Source organism: Rattus rattus, chromosome 15, assembly GCF_011064425.1.
Source record: "Rattus rattus isolate New Zealand chromosome 15, Rrattus_CSIRO_v1, whole genome shotgun sequence".
Taxonomy (NCBI): Eukaryota; Metazoa; Chordata; class Mammalia; order Rodentia; family Muridae; genus Rattus; species Rattus rattus.
The window spans coordinates 7,995,273-8,020,305 of NC_046168.1; the positions used below are offsets into that span (position 1 = coordinate 7,995,273).

Below are 25,033 nucleotides of genomic sequence, written 5' to 3' on the forward strand. Positions count from 1 at the left end.
TGAGAGATCAGGGAAACCACTGCTTTTGGGGGTTTAGTACTAGAATTATAGGAAAAGGAATTATAGGAAAATTATGGAGAGGTTACTGTGAGGGGAGCCAGCTCTTTGGAACCTGCCCAAATGGGCAGAATCGCCCAGGAGGAAGCTGCGGTCTTACCTGTTCATGCCCAGGCACAGAAAGGCACAGGCACCTGTTATCAGCAAGGTCAGCCTGACTCATGTGCAGTGCCAGCCCCATGAGCCTCATTCAAACAGTATCTGCCACATTCTCCAGGAGAGCAAACACTGCATATCATTTCTACTGAATACAAATCATGTTTTATCTTAGGTATACAGACCACAACTGGCTTCTACCCAGAACAGATTTCTAGGTTACTAATTAACAGCTCCCACAGATGTATTTATGCAAAAACACCCCAGGCTGTTTTCTTCCTTGACCAACAGACGTAATTATATGACAGTAAAAATAGCTGTTTTCTCCTGAGTGCAGGTAGAGCCCTGAACCCAGTGAGCTCTGAGGTCAAGGAGGAGACAGGAGGACATTGTCACTGAGTGTGCTGACATGGCACAGCCCTCACTGACGGGCCTATGTCTCCCCTCTGAGTACCTGAGCACACTGCCCAGAGTTAGAGGATAGGTTATCCTTGCACATCTGAAAAGAGTGGTGTGAGACGCTCTGCTGGTCACGTACACAGTTTTTCTAACTATGACAAGCTAACATCCACCTGAAGGTCAATGCCAATGGGTCCTGAAAACCACTCTCTTTTCACAGACACACTTATTTGTTAAGGCCAGAGGTTTCCCAGTGGAGAAAGGGAGACAGAGGGGGAGCCAGACTTTGTGACTGGAACTCTGGTAGCCTGGGAGACAGAGCCAGCACTTAGAGAAACACCTTTCTCCCGTGATCAACACTCAGTCTGGCCAGCTTGTCACTATGACATTCAAAAGATATACTATCATCACATTCCCACTGAAACAGGCAATAACACCCTGAAATGAAATCTTTTCAATAAAACTCTGAAATGGTTTGGCCTTGGGGGTAAAGCACCCATACTTGGAGCCTCTGCTCTGTTCTGCCAGGAAGTCTAGAACACATTTGATTTTTCCCAAACCACTGAGGAGAGTTCAGCTGCCCAAGGCAGCGGGTTTATTTATAGTGTCACCATCTAGAGAAACTGGAGAGAGAACAGAATCACTCTCAGAGAACTCTACATACTACACTCTCACCCTAGAGAACACGCTTGGACTGTCTGCAACATTCCACATCTACCTACCTGTGCACAAGCAGACCAGTGTCTCACCTGGCAACCAGTCCTGTCAAGGAACACAGTGCAGAGAAAGGAGAGACACAGGGCAGGTGTCCTACACCACCCTCAAGGTCATTCTTAAAGCCACAGTTTCTCCAGCTTTAGTTTCCCCATGTGTAAGATGCATGTTTCCTCAGTGAATGAATACACACAGGACACAAATGTTCAGTGTACATTAGCAGCTATTGTTACTCCCCAGACAGACACCTAAAGAAGGCCAGGCAGAGCCCCCTGGGGCTGAGCTAACTGGAGGCACCGTGGGCATTACATAAAGCCAGGAGAGCCTACACATACTCCTATATAATAAACTAAGGCGTTTCTGAAGAACCAACAAGAGACAAGGGAATGGGTAAAAGAGCTGTCAATGCTAGTGACTGGCTGACAATCCAGAAGGGCCAGGAGTGACACCTCCCAGTTTAATAAAACATAACTACACAGTCGTCCTTACCATGTATGCCCACAGTTCCAGAAGGCTGGAGCTAGCAGCTAACAAGAACCCTGTAGTAACCCTACCCTAATCACTCTTATGCTAAAGAGGGCAGTGATCTTATTTAGGAATCCCCCTTGATCTTCAAGAAAAGCTCTGGTGAGCTCCCTGCTCCTAGTTCTACCTTGATAAAACTGTTCAGGACTTCAACGCCATTTATCACCCTTTGCCCACAACCTGCCACAGGGAATTCAGTAGGCCCAGTACACAGAAGACACCAAATGAATAAACAATTGCCACTAGGATAGCTATTCAAACCTCACTTGAAAGCAAGCTGAAGGCACAGATTTAGTTAAGCTGCTCTCTGAAGAACTATGAATAGCAGTAAAAGCAACAAAACCAACCAAGTACTGAGAGAAGACAGTCACAAAACTTTGTTTTTGAGACAGGGTCTCATTAGAGAATCCAAGCTAGCTCAAACTCACAATCCCCCTGCCTTAGCCTCTGGAGTGCGAGACGGCAGGCATGTCCCACCACAGCCTTGCCATTCCCCCTGTCTCGCTCAGTTCAAAGCGTCAAACGATCTGGGCATACCCCAAACTTCTCAAAAGGGCCGGTGGCAATGCCTGGTATCAGGCCATTGCTTTAGACTCAGGAGAAGAGAAAGCAAGCAGTGGAGCTGACAGCAGTGGAGCTGACAGCAGTGGCCCAGGGAGAGTAAGCCCTGAACCACAAAACACCCCGTCCACGGGGCATTTTTGGAACTTTTTTTTCAGTGCTGTAGCCCTAGAATACCCTGCCCATGGCCCAGGGAAATTCATGGTTACTCAAAGGCTGACAGAGGATCCTGGGCAGGACTTTTGGGGGAACTCTGGGAAGGGAAAGGAACTGAGATCCATAAATGACCTAAGATTCACATGGTACATGAGACAAGCAAAACAAAAACAAGAACAAAAGTCATTCTGCTCACAACAAAGTATCTTTTGAGGTTACTGTATGTTTTGGGTCTCACTATGTAGCCCTGGCTGTCCTGGAACTCACTATCACTAGGTAGACCAGGCTGGCCTCTTAACTCACAGAGATCTGCCTGCCTTTGCTTCCCTAGTGGTAGGCTTAAAGGTGTGTGCCATGATGCCTGGCCTTCTCATGTTTGGCCTTCATAATTCAATCTCACACCACTTCTGTAAAGTCTTCCACGTTGGGCAAGTATTTGAGAGTCAGTGGTGTGGCTCAGTGACAGGGTATGCCCTTAAATATATGAGGCTCTGGGCTCTGTTCTCACAATTCAGGGAGAATCTAGATACTACTAAAAATAAAGACCTAAGGAGATTCTACCTCCAAAAAGAAGAAGAAAAAAGAAAAGAAGAACAAGAAGAACAAGTAAAAGAAGAAGGAGAAGGAAAAGAAGAAGGAGAAGGAGAAGAAGAAGAAGAAGAAGAAGAAGAAGAAGAAGAAGAAGAAGAAGAAGAAGAAGAAGAAGAAGAAGAAGAAGAAGAAGAAGAAGAAGAAGAAGAAGAAGCAGAAGAAGAAGAAGAAGAAGAAGAAGAAGAAGAAGAAGAAGAAGAAGAAGAAGAAGAAGAAGAAGAAGAAGAAAAGAAGAAGAAGAAGAAGAAGAAGAAGAAGAAGAAGAAAAGGAGGAAGAGGAGGAGGAGGAGAAAGTATAAATAAATGGCCTGAGACTCTTTTCTAGGCTGTCCCATGCTCTCTCTGTTAAAGGGAACAAGGTCTGATGCCTAGGACCCCAGGAAGAAACCTGGGCTATTCCCCAAGAACATGTGCAATCCATTCCTCCCTCTTGCTTCAGAAAGGTAATGTCTAAAACGCTAAGAGTGAGTCAAGATACCCCCCCCAGTAGGGGGGTCTTTTCCAATCAGTATCCTAGTCTAAATACATAAGCCAACTCCTCCAGCAGGGAAGGAAAAAGAAGGGAATACAATTGGCCTCTCAAAACTCAAGGGTTGCAGCCTTGCCAGCATAGAGTAGCCGGCTTCCTGGTGTGAGCTGGTAAGACTTTCCCTAAAAGTTGATAGGAAAGTTTCCTGGAGAGGAGACCTACTCTTCCAGGGAGCCAAGGCAAGACAAGAGAAGAGCAGTGACTCAAATATTGTCAGGGTCCAGCCACTGGATCTGTTTCTGTGGACTCCAGGTTCCTGCCAGCTTCTCAGCTCAGCTCAGTAGAAGGTAGGCCTCTTTAGTTCTGTATGGCCAAGGCCCAGCTCTTACAGACACAAGTTCACTAGATTTAGGTTGTGCTTAATATACTTGACATAGTCCATTTAAAGTCAAATGCAAGTCCCTTACCCTCTCCATGGCTCAGTTTCTTTTGTGGAAAAATAGCTACAAAAAGCACCAACCTGTTAGAAAGCTCACATAAGATAGATAATCCTTGCAGGAGGTGCCAGTTCTCTCTCCACAGAAGATTTCTTTTATTAATCGGTGAGTTTGTTTATGTAATATTTATGTGTCCTCTTTTTCCTCTGTGGAGTCTCCTGGGGTTGGTTTCCTTGTGCAGGAAATGACTTGTTGGGATCGCAGGGCAAACTGAGCTCCTCTGAGGATAATCATTAAATACACTGTATTCACCCAGAAGCATTTACAGTAGCATCTGCAACATCAAGAAATATCTGAAGCTCTGAGTATAGAAAGGTGTGTTAAAAGCTTTTTATTTTTTTGATGCCTTAGTTTGGCACCCTTTTACAATAAATTGAAATAACGACAGAAAAAAAAGATAGATAAAGCAGTCGGTACCTAGCACAAAACCAGAAGAGACTTGTGGCTGTTACTGTTATTACTCTACTTCTAAATTAGTCAAGGGCTAAAAGGCAAAGCGGCCTTTTTGTGGTGCTTTTGAGACAGGTGAGTGAGTGAAGTGCTCGCCGTGCAAGCACAGGACATTAACTCAGAGCCCCAAGAGCCACAGAAAGAACTAGTGCGGGGACCTGTCCATAACCCCAGTCCTTGGGGACAGTGGTGAACAGCCAGACACTAGGGGCTTGCTGGCCACCCAGTCTGGCAGAAACAGTGAACTGCAGGTTCAAGAAGAGATCCTGAGGGGTTGGGGATTTAGCTCTGCGGTAGATCGCTTGCCTAGCAAGCGCAAGGCCCTGGGTTCGGTCCCCAGCTCTGAAAAAAAGAAAAAAAAAAAAAAGAAGAAGAAGAAGAAATCCTGAAAAGGTAGAACAACAAACAATTGGGGAAGACAGTCCAATATCGATATCATAAGTGAGGCACAGACTGTATTGGGGTAGATGGAGTCAGCAGAGTGAGACTAACGTCTCGAATGGAGACCTCAGTATAAACCAACACGCATTCCTGAAGACTCCAATTCTCTGGAGCCAAGATGCACTCAGGTTGGTCTTGACAATTTAAAATGTTAACAGAAACAAGAACAGAACACCCTGCACACTTTTACGTAGTACAGGATTCGCCTCACGTATATCCCGTGGATCAAGACCATGTATTAGATGAGTTTCAAAAAGAACTACATCATGGACTGGTGAGGTGGCTCAGCCAGCAAAGGCGTCTGCCTCCAAGCCTGATAACCTGGGTTCAATTCCTGGGACTCACACAGTGGAATGAAAGTGCATGCTGGTCACAGGCTCTACCACTGACCCAACCCAAGCTCCACCATTTCCCAGATTCAGGAAGATACAACTGTGCGATTTACAAAGTTCTTAAATGATTTGTTTTTACTATTTTTAATTATGTGTATGTGTGAGTATGTGCTGTATCTGTGTATGGGTATGTGCATGTGAGTGCAGAGGCCCATGGAGACTAGAGGAACTTGATGTCCCTAGAGCTGGAGTTAAGGGAGGTTGTAAGCCACCAAATATGGGTGCTGGGGATGGAGTTCAGTCCTTCAGAAGGGCAGTCCTTGCTTTTAGCCACTGAGCCATCTCTCCATAAGATGATTATTTTTTAAGTGGCCACGTTTTTTGGTACAGGAACCTAGGTCTAGCCAGAGCTGAAGATCTGACTGTTAGGAGAGCCGACTGAGCTGAGCTTTGGAAGAATCCGGGTCTTGTGGGCACTGGTGAGTCTGGATTTGGCCTTCACGCAGCCACTGTCTGTCAGGCTGAGTCCTCACTTGGCAGTGCAGACACCAGTGCTTGTGGTTTTCCCTGTCAGCGGCCTAATGATAATCATCCTGTGGAAATCTCAAATTTTAGATCAACTCAACTCTGGAGAGCCACAACAACGGTGGAATGTAGGCTTCTTAAAAGGTACCATTTCCTGGGTAGCCAGTTCTCCTGAAAGTGGCTTCCATAAAAACCCAAGGGAGACTTCAGATGTAAAGAGGTTTTCCTCAGGTTTCCAGTATGGCTAACCACACTGGCCACTGGGAGAATGGTGCTAGGTGGCTTTGGGCATTGTGCCACATGGGCAGCTGGTATGACAAGAGCCACATTGCCCTGAGCAGCCTGGAGCCTAGGTCCTTGCAGTGCAGCTAATGCCTATTCAGAAATCACGATGTAGGGAGATCCCTGTCACCTCGCTGTCCCGATACCTACTGACTTGAAGCACTGGTCTTACTCAGGAGAGAGGCTTGCAAAGAGAAGCTCCAGCAGTGAGTGCTCAGTTAGTCGTTCTGAGACTGACACACTTCATCCCACCCACGCTTAAACGTCCTTAGCGGCCTCTTGAACAGAGCAGTGTTTTCTGGGACTTGTTTCCTTGCCCACCAAACCAGTGTCTTCATTGCTTCTGCTGGCCCAACTACAGAAGGAGGCTGTGAACGTGAAGGATGGAGAGCATTTTGTTTCAAAATGAGGTGGTGTGATATTCGAGCAGAAAATCCAGGCTGTACATGGATGGGGGGGGGCAAGAATTCAATGACAAACTTGTCTCAACAACCCAGCCTGCTTTCAGTCAGCAAGCACTGGATATTCCTGCCAGCCAAGGAAAAGGAATATGCAAAAAGTAGTTGTGTTTTCACACTCCATTAACTCTGGGTGCTGGGCAAGCCAAGCCAGCCCTTCAAAAAAGAAACACAGAGAGATCCATCTGCCCCTGCCTCCCAAGTGCTGAGCTTAAAGGCAGACCAGCACGCTTGGCTAAACTGTCTTAACATAACCAACAGGTCCATGAGACAGCTCAGTTATCAAGGAGACCACACTTGAAGAGCTGGACCTAGTTGGTGCTAAGTCCCTAAGAGACTCCTGAAGGCTACTGTCACCTGACTTTGTGATGTTCACTGAGTGTCCCCACAGAGAATTCTACAAATCCTTTTACAACTAATAGTGTGTGCTGTTGCTAATGCTGTATTTAAAGGTGCTTGAAACCAGATAGACGTGGGTTCAAATCAGGCTCAGCTAGCTACTGCTGCAACAGACCATAGGAAAGTTATTTCCTGTCTCCCTGGGACTGCTGGTTGGGTTAAGGAAGATAGTCTTCACATGAATAAGGTCTAAGGAGGCCCAGCGACAGCTGTGACCAGCCCTGAATTAGGAGATGCATAGAACTGGATGAAAGAGTGTGGTCCAAGGTCATAAATGGTTTAACCTTTTAAAATGTGTTTGTGTGGGGATGGGATGACCTTGAGGGAGTTGGCTCTCTCCTTCACCACATAGTCTGGGGCTCAAACTCAAGTCATCAGGCTTGATGGTGAGGACATTTACCCAATGCCCCTCTCCCCCATGATTTTTTTTTAAACTCGTGCGTGGGGGACCACATGACACACAGAAGCAAGTCAGACCTGAGTGACCACAGCAAGACCTTACAGTGTCTGTAAGTCCCTGGTCTCACAGGGATATTATCACGTATCCTGGAAGACTGTTAAGACATCAGAAATTATTGGCGCAGTGGTGGTGTCATCTTAATCCCAGCGTTCAGGACGATCTCTGAGTTCTAGGCCAGCCAGGATTATACAGAGAAACCCCAGGTAAGAAGGAAGGAAGGAAAGGAGGGTGGAAGGGAGGGAGGAAGGAAGGAAGGGAAAGAAAGGAAAGGAAAGGAACCAGAAATTAATCCACGAATCTCTTAGCCTAGAACCAGGGACTGCAGTAAGAGCTCAGTAATGAAGCCATTGCCAAGGGGCTCAGGCTGCAGATTCAGCCTGCTGGGTGGGATCTCAGCTTTCCGGGCTCCCGACTGCCCAGAGACATGTTGGCCCTTACACTTCTAATCTACAGAGCAGCAAGAACAAGAAGGCTTACCTCAGAGAGTTGTTCTAAGGACTAAATGAGTTAGCAGATAAAAGTGCCCAACATACGCAACTGGTTGGCAAATATTTGCTCTATGATTTACATAGTATTTATTCTTTAACAAAAGAACTACTGAATATTTAATATAAAAAAAACACTGGCCTGAAACTTTTTGTTCTAATGGCTTTAATAGAGGAATTGGTAGCATCCACTTTTCTAACCCCAAACTGCATAGACAAAGTCTGTCCGGTCCAGAAGTTCTACCTAGTTCCGAATTCTGAAACCACCTTCCCCAGCAGGCCAGCAGAACTCGTTCTATGTTTTCAGGAGTTGACAAAGCTGGTTGGGAAGGCCTTTTCCTTCTCTGGATTAAATTTGAATGACTCAGACTCCACAGCAGGTTCTCAAGGGAAGGTGCTGTGGACCCTCTGAGGACATGATAAGACCAGGAGACAACTAAAAGTATTTGCTACAGCTAATACGGAGGTGCACTGCTGCTCACCCTACAGGGCTGCAGGAAAACACCCGTAAAAGATGTCTGGTAGAAGGGCCAATAATGCTGAGAAATCCTGCCCTACAGGAAAGGTGCCTGTACCAAACACACATGGTGTCCACGATGTAATAGCACAGTGTCAGCCATGTTCATGTAAGCAACAACGGCCCAGGAAATACCATGAAAATGAATGGCGATGATGGAGTATCTGGATTATAAATGGAACTTAAGGCCCTGAGACTATTGTTAGAATTTTCTGAGCCCGAGGGTCATTCAGCCAGGTCACATTCCTCAGATCTTTGTGACTGCCGGCATGCTAACAATATTCCAGGCTCCCACCACACTGTAAACACTTGCTCTAGTCCCAGACCAAAAGAGACCAGGGTAAGGAGGAAAGTACTCCATCTTCTCTGCAAAATCAAGCTGGGTCTAACAGCTTAAGAAGGCTCTTCTAGTTTCACTCTGTGCGGTCCTACATCTAAAATGTATGTGTGAGCTGTCCTCAAACAGTGTGCCTGCTTCTGCTATTGCCTCCCTAGTGCTGAGATGAGAGGTGTTAACCACCATGCCCAGCTCAACACTTTACAATCACTTTCAAACAGTTACTGGGGAACCCAATGGTCAGTCAAATTGGACAAGATCTATCATGGTGCTTTTAGATTAGAGAAAAAAAATCTGTAACTAGAGGTGATGCTATAAAATTCTAAATGAAGACCGCAGAGTGAAGGTCAGAAACTTAACCCCAATTGGGAGGTGAGCAGAGCCATGTTAAGGACCAATGCCACAGACCCAGGAGAAATGCCAAGTCCTCCCCATCCCCAGCTCAGAATTAGCAAAGGCCTTTCTCTGGTCCAAGTATGGATATTTAGGAAAATTGAACAGTGAGCACAAAAACAAACAACTGGGGCTTCTTCCTTTACCAAAACAACTAACCCCTCCCACTGTGCTGTCTATAACAACAATGCTGGGGCTCCAGGTTGTGTGGTAGTTGGTGCCGCTCGCTCTCTTGGAATGTACATAGCCCATCTGACCCCCCAGCATTCTGTGGGTATGACTGAACTTTCTTCATTCCTTTGATGCCTCAGTCTGAATATGAACCTCAGAAAGAAGTGAAGAATGTCTCAAGCAATACAGAGGAGATGGCATTTGTGAGATATGAGTAGGAATGGACGCCTGGCAAGCCCAAGGAACAAAAACTGGGCCTGAAGCAGGGCAGACCAGGACAGGTTTCGGCCTTCTGAATCCTGGCCATTATTTTAAGAAAAAAGAAATCCACACTTTGGTGAAGCCTCTACCTTAGGAGGGCAACAGAACACTGCAGGGAGGAAGGAGGGGGCTTCCTTCCACACAGGATCAGCAAGTTTCTCTGGTACAGAGGACGTTTCTGAGTTGACCATGAAGATGAACTAGAGCGAGCGTCCTTGGTCACAAACCCTGGGAAGATCACACAGGCAGCTGAGAAGTCAAGCATCTGTCCTTGTGGCCACCAAGAGCTTCACGTCTCTACTCTAGCAAGAATATGTGTCCAGATCCCCATGCTGGGTCAAGCAAACATCTCACACCTATGGCAAGCTCAAATACCTTCTTAAAGAGATGCTGTCCAGGCCTAGATAAGACTGAGGGGGAGCTGGGCAGTGGTGGCACACACCTTTGATCCCAATGCTCAGGAGACAGAGTTGGAGAATATGAGTTCAAGGCCAACTTGGTCTACAGAGTAAGTTCTAGGACAGCCAGGGGTACTGTCTCTGCCTCAAAAGATAAATTAAAAAAACAAACAAACAAAAAAAAAAACCAAAAAACAAAAAACCATAGAACTACCAGGGGAAGTTTCCCAAAGGATTTTTAAAACACCCAAAAGAATGTCCTAGGATAGGAGTTAAGAACTAGAAAAGCAAGAGCTTGGAGTGGTTCAGTATATAAGAGTACATTGCTCTTCCTGAGGACCTAAACTCAAGCATATCAGCTGGCTTACAACTGCCCATAACCCCAGCTCCAGAGGGCTCTGACACCTCTGACCTCTGCAGGCACTTGCATTCATGTGCATATACCACCACACCACCACACCACCACCACCACACCACCACACCACCACACCACCCCCACCACCACACCACCACCACCACACCACCACACCACCACACCACCACACCACCACACCACCACACCGCCACACCACCACACCACCACACCACCACACCACCACACACCACCACCACACCACCACACCACCACACCACCACACCACCACACCACCACCACCCACCACCACCACACCCACCACACCACCACACCACCACACCACCACCACCACACCCACCACCACCACCACCACCACACCACCACACCACCACCACACCACCACACCACTACCTACACCACCACCACCACCACACCACCACCACCACACCATCACCACACCACACCACCACCACACCACCACCACACCACCACCACACCACCACCACCACCATACCACCACACCACCACACCACCACCACACCACATATACCATATATATAATTAAAATAACAAAATAAATCTTAAAAAAAAAAAGAAGAACGACACTGGGGACTAGTTTGAGTACCATACAAAGGACCAAGGGAGGCAGAAGCAATTGGAAGGAGGAAGAGGAGGAGGAAGAGGAGGAGGAGATAGAAAGGCTCTTCCCAGACTTCTACCCAGCATAGTAGGATGTGACCGAGGGAAGGATTTTAGGGGACTGAACAGGATGAACTAAGGAAGGGATTTTGCTCGCCAACCGACTCTTGCCACTGAGGAGTAGACCAGGATGAAGTCAAAGGTGGAGGAGGAAGCAGCACTGAGGCACAAGGCACACCAAGTGCAGCAGGGTCCGAGATGAAGTAAGGAGGCAACGGTGGAGTAAGCAGAGTCAGAGGGGCTGGTGCCTACCTGGAGCAGGCTGGGGCAGCCATAGCAGTGACCGCAGAGGGCAGGCTCTAAGCCGCATAGCACCATCAGATGCCATCTCTGCCCCTGCTATCTCACATCCTGAACAAACCAGCATCTTTACTAGTCCCCATCTTCTACAGGCTTCACTGTCATGCGATTGAAGGATAAAGGACGTGTATGCAATGCTCAGCGCTAGGGCTGACTCGTGATAGTAACCCAGTAAGTTCCATTCCAAAAAGACAAGAGGAAAAGAGAAGGCCTGAGAGAGAACTTCGCCAGACACCACTCAATCAGTGCTCAGAATTCAGTGGTGACATGAAGTAACATGAAGGCGACTCTGCTGGGTATGATGGCACTTGTCTTTTTAGGGCAGCCTAATCTACATAGTCAATCCCTTTCTCAAACAACAATAACAACAGCAGCAGCAATGACGACGACGACACAGAAGCCCCTCCCTTCAAGAAGCTTACATTACATAGGGGGGAAGGTGCAGCCAGTGCACCAGTAAATAGTATGTCAGGGAGGGGCAACAGGTAGACTAACAGAAACACTAGGGGCTAGTCTGAGTGCTGCACACAAAGACCGAGGGAGAAGAAGCAGCTGGAAGACCTTTCTAAGCTTGGTAACAGGCGCACAAGACCAAAGAGCAGCAAGGCAAACAAAGCCTGCGGGATGGGAACAACCTGTGCAAAGGGCCCAGAGTCCTCGCAAGTGCCTAGGATGGCCCTAGAAGAGCAGGCCGAGAGGGGAGAGAGTGGCAGTGGCTCACACAGGGCCTTGCTGGGTACCCTGCAGGGACCCTGGTTTTCACCTGAGTAAAATGGAAGCTACTCTGGGGTCTGGGTAGGAAGAACATAGCAGGAGTACAAGCACAAGGAGGGAGACCCACTACAGGCTAGGGTGACAAGTGAGATGACAGCAGGCCCTGCACAACAATCAGGACTGACCCTTAGCAGCCAGTCCCCTCTCCTCTCTGCAGCATTCCTGCTGTCCCCACTTCTGTCCATCCACAATGTGTCATAAGCCGTGCTAGCTGCATTCACGGTCACCATGGGCCTATAACCCCGTTTTTACAGGATGGGCAGCTGTCATCCACAGGACTAGATAAATGCTACTTAGAGTACTAAATCAATGTGGGTTTTGGTGGCTTCAGTGTCCTGGCCAGAGAAAGAAAAAAGGAAAGGAAAAAGAAAGAAAAAAGAAAAGGAAAAGAAAGAAAAAAGGAAGGAAGGAAGGAAGGAAAGAAGGAAGGAAGGAGAAGGGGAGGGAAGGGAAGGGGAGGGAAGGGAAGGGGAGGGGAGGGGAGGGGAGGGAAGGGAAGGGAAGGGAGAAGGGGAGGCACCAAACTGTTCATGCTAGAGAGGCTTCTCAGAGAAAAATAACTGCATGACCAGGGAGGGTTCAGAGTGTCTGATGAAGGAAGGCATTGGAGGCTCACACAATCCAGGCTGCAGTCCCACACAGGCCAGTTATCCAGAGAAGTCAGAAATGCTACATCTCCATTCCTTCTCTCCTCGTAGTCACTGATGAAAGCACATGAGACGTCACAAATGGAGCCCAGAAAGAGAAACATGGGTCTCCCTCAGCCCCCCTCAGTTCTGACGCAATTATTACTAGCCAAGAGAAATCAAACCCTGAAGAGCTACTCCCATTCCTTCCTTCAGATTACAAAGAACAAAAATGGGGTCAATGGGAGGCTTCCAACTTAGAAACCTAATTCTAAGGCCAGCTGGGCTTTGCAGCTCCACGTGGGCGTCCCAAAGGATGGTGCTCTAAGTAGAATTCGTGTTAAATCAGTACGTTGCCAAATACCATAGTCTTGTCCTAGAACACTAGGTATAAAACCAGGTCTTGCGGCTAAAAAGCAAGGAAAGGCTCTCAAAGAGATGGTCGGGAGAGACCCAGATAACTAACAAGCTCATAACCATTTTTGAAACATTTCCAAATGTTCACCACGTACTCAGCACTGTTCTAGAAAAGACAAAAGAGAAGAAACTGCCTTTATGAGATTTCCAAGGGCAGGTGAGCACAGTCAAAGACCAGGGATGTTAAGAAACTTGCCTGGAGGGGTTGGGGATTTGGCTCAGTGGTAGAGCGCTTGCCTAGGAAGCACAAGGTCCTGGGTTCGGTCCCCAGCCCCGGAAAAAAAAAAAAAAAAGAAAGAAACTTGCCTGGAAGCCAGGTGTGGTGGCAAATGCCTTTAATTGCAGCACCTGGGGAAGCAGAGGCAGGTGGGCTCTGAGTTCAAGGCCAGCCAGGGCTACATAGTGAGACCCTGTCTCGAAAAAAGGTGGAGTGATGATGGGGAGAAAGAGGAGGAAGAGGACTAAATTACTAGCATATTACAAATACTAGACAATTTTATTTGTTTGTGTTGTGAGAGATAGATAAGGAGAAAAGAGCTGGAAGAATATTTTCCCTTGGAGGGCGTTTCAGAATTTCTGGCAAGCCTGTGCTGGATCTTCCGAGCACAGCACAAGGAGGGGATGTTAGCTTGAAAGCAGAGCCCTGTCCTAAGTCAACATGCCTGGCTCTCAGCCAGGAGTGATGGCTCACACCAGTAAGCTCAATCAGGAGGAGGCTAGCCTTGGTTACAGAGTAAGACCCTGTCACACACAACCAAACTCACTCAAACCAAAGAGTTCACTAATCCTGGCAAATCACGAATGGTTTTGTGGCACTGGTTTCTCTAAAAAGAGGGAATTGACTTAAGAAAAATAAGAAAGGATAAATGGGTCTGTGTGAAGCTCGAAGGCACTCAATAATGGCTGTCTAGCAGGGCTGGGTGAGGATGCAGGGCCGAATCCATGCATAGCAGGATCATGGGTAATGGATCAGTGATGCCTGCCGTGACCTGAGTGACTCTGCTGCTGTGGCTAACCTGGGGTCACCTGAGCCGGACTCTCTCATCTCTCGGGACTGATGTACCTGAGTGGGAGTCATTTTAACTTGGTGAAAGAATTAAAATCCCTTTCCATTCCTTCTAACAGTTTACAGAACTTTCCTTAAAGACTGATTACTTATTTTCTCTGTAGCCTTGGCAGGCCTTGAATGTGACTCTTCTGTCTCGACTTCTCAAGTAGCCAGGATGACAGACATTCTCCACCAAGCCTGGCACCTGTTTTCTGACACAAGATTAGAGAGATACAATTAGGTCTAATTTTTTACTCTTACCTGTTACCACTATGGTATGTTCATAAGAATCTAGAATCGTTATTTAGGATGTCTCACTGTGTGGGAATTTACCTGCCACTACTAGAACTGTTTCCAAAGACCTTTCATGTATGTGGTATTTTGTAAACTGATGCCACCATCCTCACAAAGGAGTGACGTCTACTTACTCTCCCCCTCGGAATGGAATGTATGCTACAGAGCTGTGACTGACTAAAAGAGTCAGGGATGCATGCCTGTAATCCTAGCACTCAAGAAGGTGAGGAAGACCAGCCCGAGTTACACATACATAGCAAGATCCCCCTCAGAGTCTGGTAGAGAAATGCCACCCTTGGACTGTTGAGGGTAAGAAGAACAAGCAGATGACTGTACTGTGAGTGTATGTGGCTGGGGGAGTCCGGGTCATCTAATTACTTTTGCAATGTTTATATGTGTCTGAAATTATTTCAGAGTCACGTTAAATAAGTATTTTGTTTCCTTTTTTTAAAGGAAGATTTGGGATCTAACTAACCACCCTGAAGCTGTCCACGGAGGGAAGGAAGAGAGAGGCAGAGAGAGGGACACCCAGCACCAAAGTTTTTCAACTACCCAACCAAGATGTTTGATAGGTAACTTGTTTATTTTTTATGGAGTTCTGGTTAAAAGAAAGTAGAGTACAAATTCCCACCAAAACTAAAAATCTTGACAGATAGCATGTGGCTCAATTGAATGAAACCTTTAAGGAAACTAAAAAAGGCAAACAGAGCCAGTTAGAGAAGCCCGAGGCTGGTGGGGAACACACAAGAACAAAGGCATTCAGGTCCCCTTAACAACAGAATCTTCTCAGCCTTCCCAAGTCAGCCTGCCCCCACGTTTCTCTCCCTCTCAGCCGCTCCTCTTTCCCGCAGTGCGGGGTAAACTGAATAGCACTGCTGGATCTTGAAGCAAAGCCAACAGCAATGCTTATAAAACTTATTACAGGGAAGACAGGGTGCACTGGTTCTGGCATGGTGGTGCAGGTCTGTAAATCAGCATTTGGGAGACAGAGGTCAGGGGATCAGGAGTTCAAGGTCATCCTCAGCTACATAGTGAATTTGAGGTCAGCCTGGACTGTGTGTAAGACCCTGTGTCTTAAAAGCAGATAGGAGTCTGCAGGGGAGCAAGCCATTGTTATGATCTGTGTCACAGCCCTAGTAAGCTGTATTCAGAAAAGAGATGAATCAACTTTCCTGCAAAGTCCTATCTAAACTACAATTATAATCTTTATTGCTCAGATGACCAAATGTATACCAAACTTCCACTGTCAGCAAAAGCCTTAAATTCTGCTTGGCAAGATTCTGGTTTGCCAAATATGTCTCCTATTTAATCCTATGCTGGGATCTTTCACATTCTTGGCTGAGTGCGTCTGTCTTGGACTCCCTTCCATTCAGCATCCCAGGTTATTTACCCCCTATGCGTCTTAAACATATTCCAGGCTTTCCTCCGTCCGCGTTGTCAGTGGCTTTCTGTCTCTGTAGCCTCTACCCCCAGACTTCCTCTTTTTCCTGTTTGCATCGCCACTTTATTAGGCAGCAGGCAGTTCTCTGTTGCTCATTAATAAGGCCCGAGGTTCTGTGACATGTGTGTGCCCTTACAAGTCTCGACTGAAAACAGTTTCAGTCAAAGCCTAAACCACTAAGTAAATTACCTGAATTTGGGCACCGACGGGCCAGACAATATAAAATGAAAACTACCTGAATCTGGGGAGAGGACATGCTCGTGAGTCCATTAGTGTACAGGTGGAGTGCACGGAGGAGTAGCTTCTATGGAGTGAGGCTTAGGTGATGACAGGTGTCATGCAGGTATTTTATTTTGATCTGCAGAGCTGTATAGAGCAGAGCGGGACAGAGTGGGCGGGGAGGAGCAAGAGTGAGAGTAGCCTGGGGAAGATTAGTAGCAGGTCTAGTCCACACAGAGGCTACTTCAGTGATGGGTTTTTTATTTTTGTCTATATGCATATCTATGCACCACATGCATGCCTGCAATCTGCAGAGGACAGAAGAAGGTGTCAGATTCTTGGAACTGGAGCCACCTATGGCTCTGGGCTGCCACATGACTGCTGGGAATGGAACCTGGGTCCTCTAGAAGAGTAGTCAGAGCTGCTACTGAGCTTAACTGCTGAGCTTGCCAGCCCCTCAATGGTGTATCGTTTAAGCTAATGTAGTTATTGGCTAAGATACCTGGTAGTCTTGGATATGACGCTATTTAATTCATGGGGGAGATATGAATGACAAAACATATCTTCTTCTAAGAAGGGAGTTATGTATAGAGAGGCTCACACGGGCAAGCCGACACTCTATTCATGAAAGTGAGACAGTCTTAGACATCCCAGCCCCCGCCAGGCTGACAGCTGAATTAAATCACGTGACCCCATGAGAGATCACATGAAGCAAAAGAATCTCCCTGCCAACTCAGGAATAGTGATAATAAAACCCTCATTGTTTTAAGTAGGTGATTTTGGGGTGTGCTGTTGTATCTCTATCTCTATCTCTATCTCTATCTCTATCTCTATCTCTATCTCTATCTCTATCTATGAAATACAGTCAGAATAAGCCTCAGACTCCACTGCTGTAGCGTGGGGCTGCTGTTACCACTGCCTGAGGCTGATAGTGAGTATAATATAACAAGAAATACTTGCTATAGTTAGGAGAAGTCATATGCGATCCTGAACTTAGTTGCGGGCATCCCCTTTGAGAAGCCTTATCCCCACTGGCACCTCCACTCATATGATTTCCAAAAGGGTGATTTTCTAAGACAGATGGAAGGTTTTTTGTTTTGTTTTGTTTTCTAGTTTGAGCTACAATTTTTATTTGTTTGCTTGCTTGTGTGCGCACGCCTTCATGGCACAGCTCAAGTACCCAAAGGTCAAAGGACAGCGAGCAGGAGTAGGTTCCTGCCTTTCACCAAGTGAGGTCTAGGGGTTTATCAAACAGATGGCTCCTTTGCCCACAGAGCCATCTTGCAGGCCCTTCACTACAAGGCCTGAAAAATGAACTGTGTGTCATAAAAGGTCCCAAAGAAAGCTCTTAGGTTAGCTCCCTGCCCACCCGTACATTACATCCATGTTAAGCCTTTAGTGATTACCAAAAATCAGTAAGAATGGCTGAAGGAGCTGGGCGTGGTGGTGTACGCCTTTCTCCTAGCACTTGGGAGGCAGAGGCAATCAGAGGGATCTCTGTGAGTTTGAGGTCAGCCTGCTGTACAAAGTTCTAGGACAGCCAGGTCTGTTGCACAGAGAAACCTGTCTCGAAACCCCTCTCACCCAAAAAAAAGAATGGCTGCTGGATGGCCTCCCTGCTTTGGAGGAGGAGGCACTCCACCCGTGCAGCTGTTAACCAGAAGAACTACAGCACACACTCAGACTTCAGAGGAAGAGAGAGCAGAAGCAGATAAATCTGAGATCTCCTAACGGGAGAGCAAGGCTTAAATGTCCACACAAAGCTCAGACACATAACAGAACAGCAGATGGTTCTGACTGGAGATCCCAGAGACGATACCAAGAACCAGGAGTGCAACAACGCCCGACGGCTTCACTCTACAATGACGTCACCTCCGGAATTCTGTCCACAGGTCCTGGGCCCTAAGTGAGAACTGCGGCTGAGCAGCTGCAGTGCCTACTTTCCTTGGGAACACAATGAAAGCAGGAGCTACTGATTCACAACTGCAGGAAGGGAGGTTACCTGTGTGAATTATGATTGCTAACACTAAACTAATAGAGCCTTTTAATCTTAGGAATAAAGAAACCTTTTCTTAAAATGGCAGATATATCAATATTAATTAAACCAACAAAAAGAAACTCAAATCTGTATTCTCTGCATGAAGTCCACAAAACTTAAGACGCACTTGTTCTAGACAAACTGAATAACATTCTCAACTCATCAAACACAAGCTAGAGAGTAAGCCTGGAATTGGCAAAAAGCGTTCTGGGTGAAAACCAGAGGAACGTTTATGAATTTCAATTTGGGCAGAATCTACTAGATAAGCAGATGCTGGACTATTTTCTTTTTACACTGGCAGACAGCCCAGTAAAGTGCCAGACCGTAACTGTACACCCTAAAGAGGTGTATACCTAGATTAACCATAAAATATGACAGGCAGGAGGGCCATCTCAGAGGTAGCACCTGTCCAGCATACACAAGGCCCTAGTTTTGCTCACAGAATTGTTGCAAGGATTAAATGTTGAAATACATAAAGCTTTTAGGAAACCGTTTGGTGTATAATAAGCACTTGGTAAAATTAACTGTTTTTAAAAGCTGAAACAGCTCTTCTGTAAAACAAAGGGTTATAAGATAGTCACCAGACAAGTATGTAGAACAATGCTTCTCGCAGTGTTTTATTTTTAATCCTGCACTGATTGGTAGGTTTAGGAAGAGTGATTATATGCTTGACAGTCAGGAGTGCTAAGCTGCTCTCCGTTTTTAAACATCCGCTCTCACTTTCTTTAGTTCTCACAGTAACAGTTTACTCTTCAATAAATGAACTACCTTGAGTAGCACTGTTCTATCATACAGACCCAGAAAACAAGGGCAATCTCAAGTAGTAGATTGAACAGAATTATGAAAATAATAAGGAAACCAACCTCGGCAGCAAGGCCTGAGGATGACTCAAGGGCCAACAAGCTAACCGATAACATAACCCCAATAAGCTAAAACAAAACAAAAGGAACTGCAAGAGAAAGACACCAGTTGGTATTTTCCCCAACAGTGCTCTAGGAGAAATCCCCTAGAGAACATGTGGGCCAGTAAGTCATCTTGAGTGAAAGCCACTCTGAGCCACCAGCATCAAACATCAATCAGAAATCACAAAGATGATTTCTTCTCTGCCAACGAATCATGCAAACGCTCTCTTGTGTGAAACCAAGACATGAACATTTGCAAATTCACAGACACCTACCTGTGGTCTTAGGAGGCTCCTGAGGTCCACCCTGCCAGCCGTACTGTGGGTATCCTTGATAGGGGTACCCCTGAGGTGGTGGGTAGGGGTACCCCTGAGGAGGTGGGGCTCCCATAGGCCCCATTGGCTGTTGTGGATAAGGTGGGTATGGGGCTGTTGGCCCGGGGCCCGGATATGGTGGAGGGTTCTCTGGGTTCATCAGGAACCTGGCAATGCACCTAAGAGACAAAGAGGATAAAAATCATTTGCATGTGGAACTCACTAGAAAAATTTCCAACTGATCAGATCATTTACTAAATGCCCTAAAGGTTCCCCAGTGACTCTGGAAAGCCTTGTTCATGTCGGTTCATTCTCATCCCAACCACACAGCTCTTATCTTCCTATCTGCTTGCTTTTCTTCTGCTTGTCCTCTTTCCTATTCCAGATAGTAGGCTGTGACAACAGAATCAATCAAGTCAGTTTGGGATTGCCACCATGTCCTTAGAGGCGCTTGGTGCCTGTAGTCTCCTCAATAAATGTGCTGAATGAATAACAGGATACATTGTTTTTAATTTCCCTGAAATGCCCATAAACGTGGTTGGCTAGCTTTAAGATAGCAGAAAATCTAATAGCACTAACTATCAACCAGATCAGCAGATGCTGGTCCAACACCAGAAAACCCTCCCATAAACAGGGTCAGGCTACAGTGGTGTCTCCTAAGAGGCAGCCCTGCTGCCAGTGACCAGACACACCCCTTGTCTTGGGCTCTAAGATAACACAGCTGTGCTTTCCAGACCCATGGCTCTAAGCAGTGAGATGTCTATAGAGAATGCCAAGCAAAAATTTCCTCCAAGCTCCACACTGCCAGGGTTCTTTGAAAGATTCACCAGGAATCTTCACTGTGTTTACAAGTTCCTGTCCTTGGTGGTTTGTATCTGTGAAGGAGCCTATGCTTCCTGGCCCCCTAGCCTATTAAAATATTCCCTGACTGGACTTGAGGCTTTGAGGGCCAACATATTGCTTCCATCATCTCTACAATCACCACAGTGCCTGGCACAGAGACGTCCAGATTAAAAGCAAACAAATCATAACTGGGGAACAAGGTGTAGTCTACATGAGTCACTTAAACAACCTGATACCTGTGATACCACACTGCCTCACTGTTAACCATCTCCTGGATGAACATTTAACCTACTTCGAGTACCTTGGAACCCAAATTAAATAGTAGGAAAGAATCTAATAACTACAAATTAGTAATCCCATTAATTCTTCTTTAGAATATGTAATCAATAAATTCTTAAGTAATGTCATAAAGGCTAGAATTGTCATAAGATTCCCTAGGGATTCTGGATTAAAGTAACAGGTTATGCATGTAACTTTCATATTCTTCCTTCCAAATAATATCAGATTTCCAGCTAGATACCATCAGTTCTTGCTATAGTTCATGTGCTTCAAGAAAAGCTCATCTAGTCCCAGCTCTAGAGGAAGCACCCAATCTGCTACACTAATCAAGGCCAGCATCTCCCTTTTTCATCACAAATGATTCAAGGAACCCAGAACTGAGTTGATCATAAATGCCGTTTCAGTCAGCAGGACTGACTGAAGTAGTTCAGTTCTTTCAGTTCTAACAACCCAAGCCAGTGACACAGGCACATAAAGGTCTATGAAAGCTATGGCCTACCAAATTGCTACTAGTCAATCAGCAACTGTCAGCTTTAAGATGCAGAGAACGCTACAAAAGACTGAACTAACCTAACCTACTGGCCCACCTTAACCCACTTCTACTGTGCTTCCAGCCCTGGGGACCGATGGTAAGCATGCCAAGAAACACGCGGTGACGCACAACTCAACATACATTTAGCACGTGGACTAAAGTAGTGAGGCAGGCACGCGTATCAGTGTGACTCAAACTCTTGCCTTGGACAATGGTTGAAAGACAAATACAATGACTGCTAGGGTACTGGCTTCAACCTAGCAGAGGAATGGGGATAGAGGGAGTGTCCCTTGAAGACGATTATAATGCCTAATATGGAATCCGGATCTGTTTTACCACATGTGCATTATGCCTCCCATTTAAAGGTTTACTTTTCCAGAGTCTGATAGAGACTCAAAAACCAAACAACAAACAGACAAGCACACAACTGGTGCAGCTGAGGAGATGGCTTGGTGTGTGTGCTCAAGGAGGACCTGGGCCAGCATCTCCAGAACCCACACAAAGCCAGGCTCAGTGGCACTTAGGAATGTCTGTAATCCTGTTATACACGAGAGGGGTCCTGTTTCAAACACTGTGGAGGGTGAGAGGACCAACACTTAAGGATGTCCTCCACATGCGCGTCACATGTGCACTCACACACACCGCACGCCCCAAGAACAAATAACAACAGAAGCCACCCCTGATTTCTCCTGTTCTCCGACCTCTGTTACACGTCAGTGTGACACCCACCCTAATCTAGGACGCCTCACCCCACTGTGACTGACACTACATCACCTGGTGGGAAAGCACTGACCACTTGTGCATTTTGTCTCCTCTCTTCAGCAGGAAGGCTGATTAACACAGAAGTCATTCTTATTAACTCGAATGTGGCCATTCCATCGTTTACTTTTAAGTTGCCACAGAACACAGCCAGCCACTGTAACTACTCTGTCCTGAAATTCAGTACGCATGACCTGCCTTCATTAAAACTGTGGTTTAACCTGATCCATCCAGCAAGCCTATACATTAATAGAAGTTCTTAGTCTAGGCAAAGCCAAAGCTATCTTCCCTGACAATACCTTTCTGAGAACAGTGAGCAGTGGAGAAGAGAATGACACTCAAGAGCTCAGAACTGCCACACTGGCACCTCTGTGCTCTGCTGCCTGCTTCGGGATTATTCTTAACCCATCTGTCTGTTTTCTCTCCTCACCATCCTGCAGTTCTCTTTCTGAACGCTCTTCCTCCTCAGGTGCATCCCCCCTCAGTTTTAGTATGAGCCTTCCCCCTTATCCAGGGAACAACATGTCTAGGGAGGGAGAAGAATATCTGTTATTCGGAGACACCTACAGAAAGCAGAAGCCATCCAGTAGCTCCAGCAACCTTAACTCCCTTTCCTCCTCACTCACCCCTGCATTTCCCAGGCAGTCCTCTTAAAGAAACAGATAGGTCTGTGTCCAGTTTCTTCTAACAGCAGCAGCAGCAGCAGCCAAAAGCCACTTGCAACAAAAGAACAGCAAAAGCCACACAGAGGGAGTCTGAATGCAATCAAAGGTCCTAGAACTAGAATTTGAAAAGCAGGACTTCACTTGGAACAAACCTATTGTCCTCCAGCCACTAAAGAAACAAACCGGCTTGACCAAGACCACCTAACAGTCACATCCTACAGACCACACTACATAAGCAAAGTACTAATGAGTTTTAAATTGGAGACACTGGACTTGTAACTTGACGGGTTTCCTTCATATGTTTGGTAAAAGTAGAGTGTGTACTAAAGATTAAACGTAAACAGTGTGAAGCACTAAAGACGAACGAGTTTCGAAGGGAGGACCGGAAGGGGTGCAGCAGTCAGGATCCATTAGCACATTAGACTGCCCATGGTTCTCCCAAGATCTTGTTCAAGACACAAAGACACACACAACACAGTCACAAGATTATACAGTCATTCGCCAGAAGGGCAGAAACAATTGGTGAAAGTTGTTTTCAGAGTAAGATATTATAAGGCCTCATCGAAATAGCCAAGAAATAAAAATATAATAACCTTGGAAAATATCATTGCTACCACCTACCTGGCAGCTGCTGGCACTGTTCCGGTGGGCAGTATGGTAACTACACTTCCTCCAGAAAAACTGAACGATCTCAATGGTCAAAACTCAGATATGGGCTTCTGCCTTTAATCCCAGCACTGGGGAGGCAGAGGCAAGCTAAGGGCCAGCCTTGTCTACAGAGTGAGTTCCAGGACAGCCAGGGCTACACAGTAAAATCCTGTCTCAGGAAAAAAAAAATCGGATAGTGATACAGGAGAGGACAACAGAGAAACTTCTCTAGCTACAGTAAAACCATGCATAGAGGACTTCTGACTTTTATTGCTTCATATATAAATAAATGGACAAAGATTATCAGACACTGGAGGGTGAGGCCTTCAACATGAGAGACAAAAAGGGCCAGCAAGATGGCTCAGCATGTAAACATGCTTCCTTCCAGGCCTGATGGCCAGAATTTGATCTTTGGAACTCACTGGGTGGAAAGAGAGCACTGGCTAACACACTATCCTCTGACCTCCATGCTGGTACTAAGTAAAGCAGGGCAAAGAAATCACAACGCATACACCTGAACAAGGAAACAAGTTACTACAGTATGTCTCCATAATTAGTCTGTGGTGGGTTCTGTTTTCACTTCTGAGTTTCTATGGCGTCTAGTGCTGAGGACTGAACCCACGGCCTTACACAAGCTAGGCATGCGCTCTACCATTAATCTACACCCTCAGTCATCAGTTCTATGCTTCTGAAATAAAATGCAATGCTGTGCAGGAAAATTTAGGAGCCAGAGAGGGGTTCAGTTGGTAAAGAGCTTACCAGGAGTGCATACAGACCTGAGTTCAATCCAGAACCCCTGTAAAAAGCTAAGCACAACAGCCATGGGTTTATAATCCCGGTGCTGGGGATAAGGAGAGAAAATGATGGGGCTTCCTGGCCTGCTAGTCTAGTCAAAACGGTGAGTTCCAGTTGGGTGAGACTCTGACTAAAAAATAAAATGGAAGCAGAGCAGAGGGGAGAGAATATAAGACAGGGTAACAAGGTGATAAGGACTACTCTGTGTGTACACAAGACTGCTAAAGCATACAAAATAAAACAAGATGGAGACTAGAAAAAGACATCAACCTCGGGGTTGGGGATTTAGCTCAGGGGTAGAGCGCTTGCCTAGCAAGCGCAAGGCCCTGGGTTCGGTCCCCAGCTCCAAAAAAAAAAAAAAAAGACATCAACCCTCTGACCTACTCATGTACATGCACACATGCATGTCATACACATATGTACAAACACACAGGAAAAAAGAAAGCTATATAATCTGCACAATCTCGTAGTTTTGTTAAAATAAATACTAATAAAAAGATATAGTAGAACAGTCTTGGGCTAAAGACAGCTCATTTGTAAATTTCTATGCAAATATATGACTTCTACATGTTATATGAACACACACATATTCTCTCTCTTGCGTGTGCGGTCTCTCTCTCATACACACACTCTCTCTCTCTCTCTCTCTCTCTCTCTCTCTCTCTCACACACACACACACACACACACACACACACACACACACACCCCAATAGTAAATAAAATTCAATTTTTATTGCAATTACCCAAATTTTGTGTGTGTGTGTGTGTGTGTGTGTGTTGTGAGCATGAGTATGCCATGACACTGTGTGAAGGTGAGAGACAACTTTTGGGAGTCAGTCTCCTCCTTCTATCATGTGAGTCCCAGAGACTAAACTCAGGTCATCAGACTTGGTGGCAGGGGCCTGCACCTGCTGGGCCATTTTGTTAGCCCCTAAATTAAACTTTAAGGCATTTAAATTCAATGACAAGTCCTAAAACAAATTCACACAGTACAGTCACTTAGGTTAACACAAGGACACCACTATCATTGAGAAAAGAAAAGATCATGTTTCCAGTAAACAGTCTGGGTTTAATTGGCTATCTTAGGGGGGTGGGGAGCGAGTAACTCCT

General features: G+C 46.1%; 1 protein-coding gene across 3 annotated transcripts in view; it reads right to left on the minus strand.

The window, feature by feature from the left end:
- Positions 1–25,033, minus strand: part of Cystm1 (cysteine rich transmembrane module containing 1) — a 58,201-nt gene that overhangs the window by 20,536 nt on the left and 12,632 nt on the right. For all 3 annotated transcript variants that reach the window (XR_004385912.1, XM_032886240.1, XM_032886239.1), the window contains exon 2: positions 19,363–19,580. Coding sequence is in view for 2 of the 3 variants with exons in the window: in XM_032886240.1 (XP_032742131.1) it covers positions 19,363–19,580 (218 nt within the window). In the remaining variant the exon portion in view is untranslated. The remainder of the gene's footprint in view (positions 1–19,362; positions 19,581–25,033) is intronic.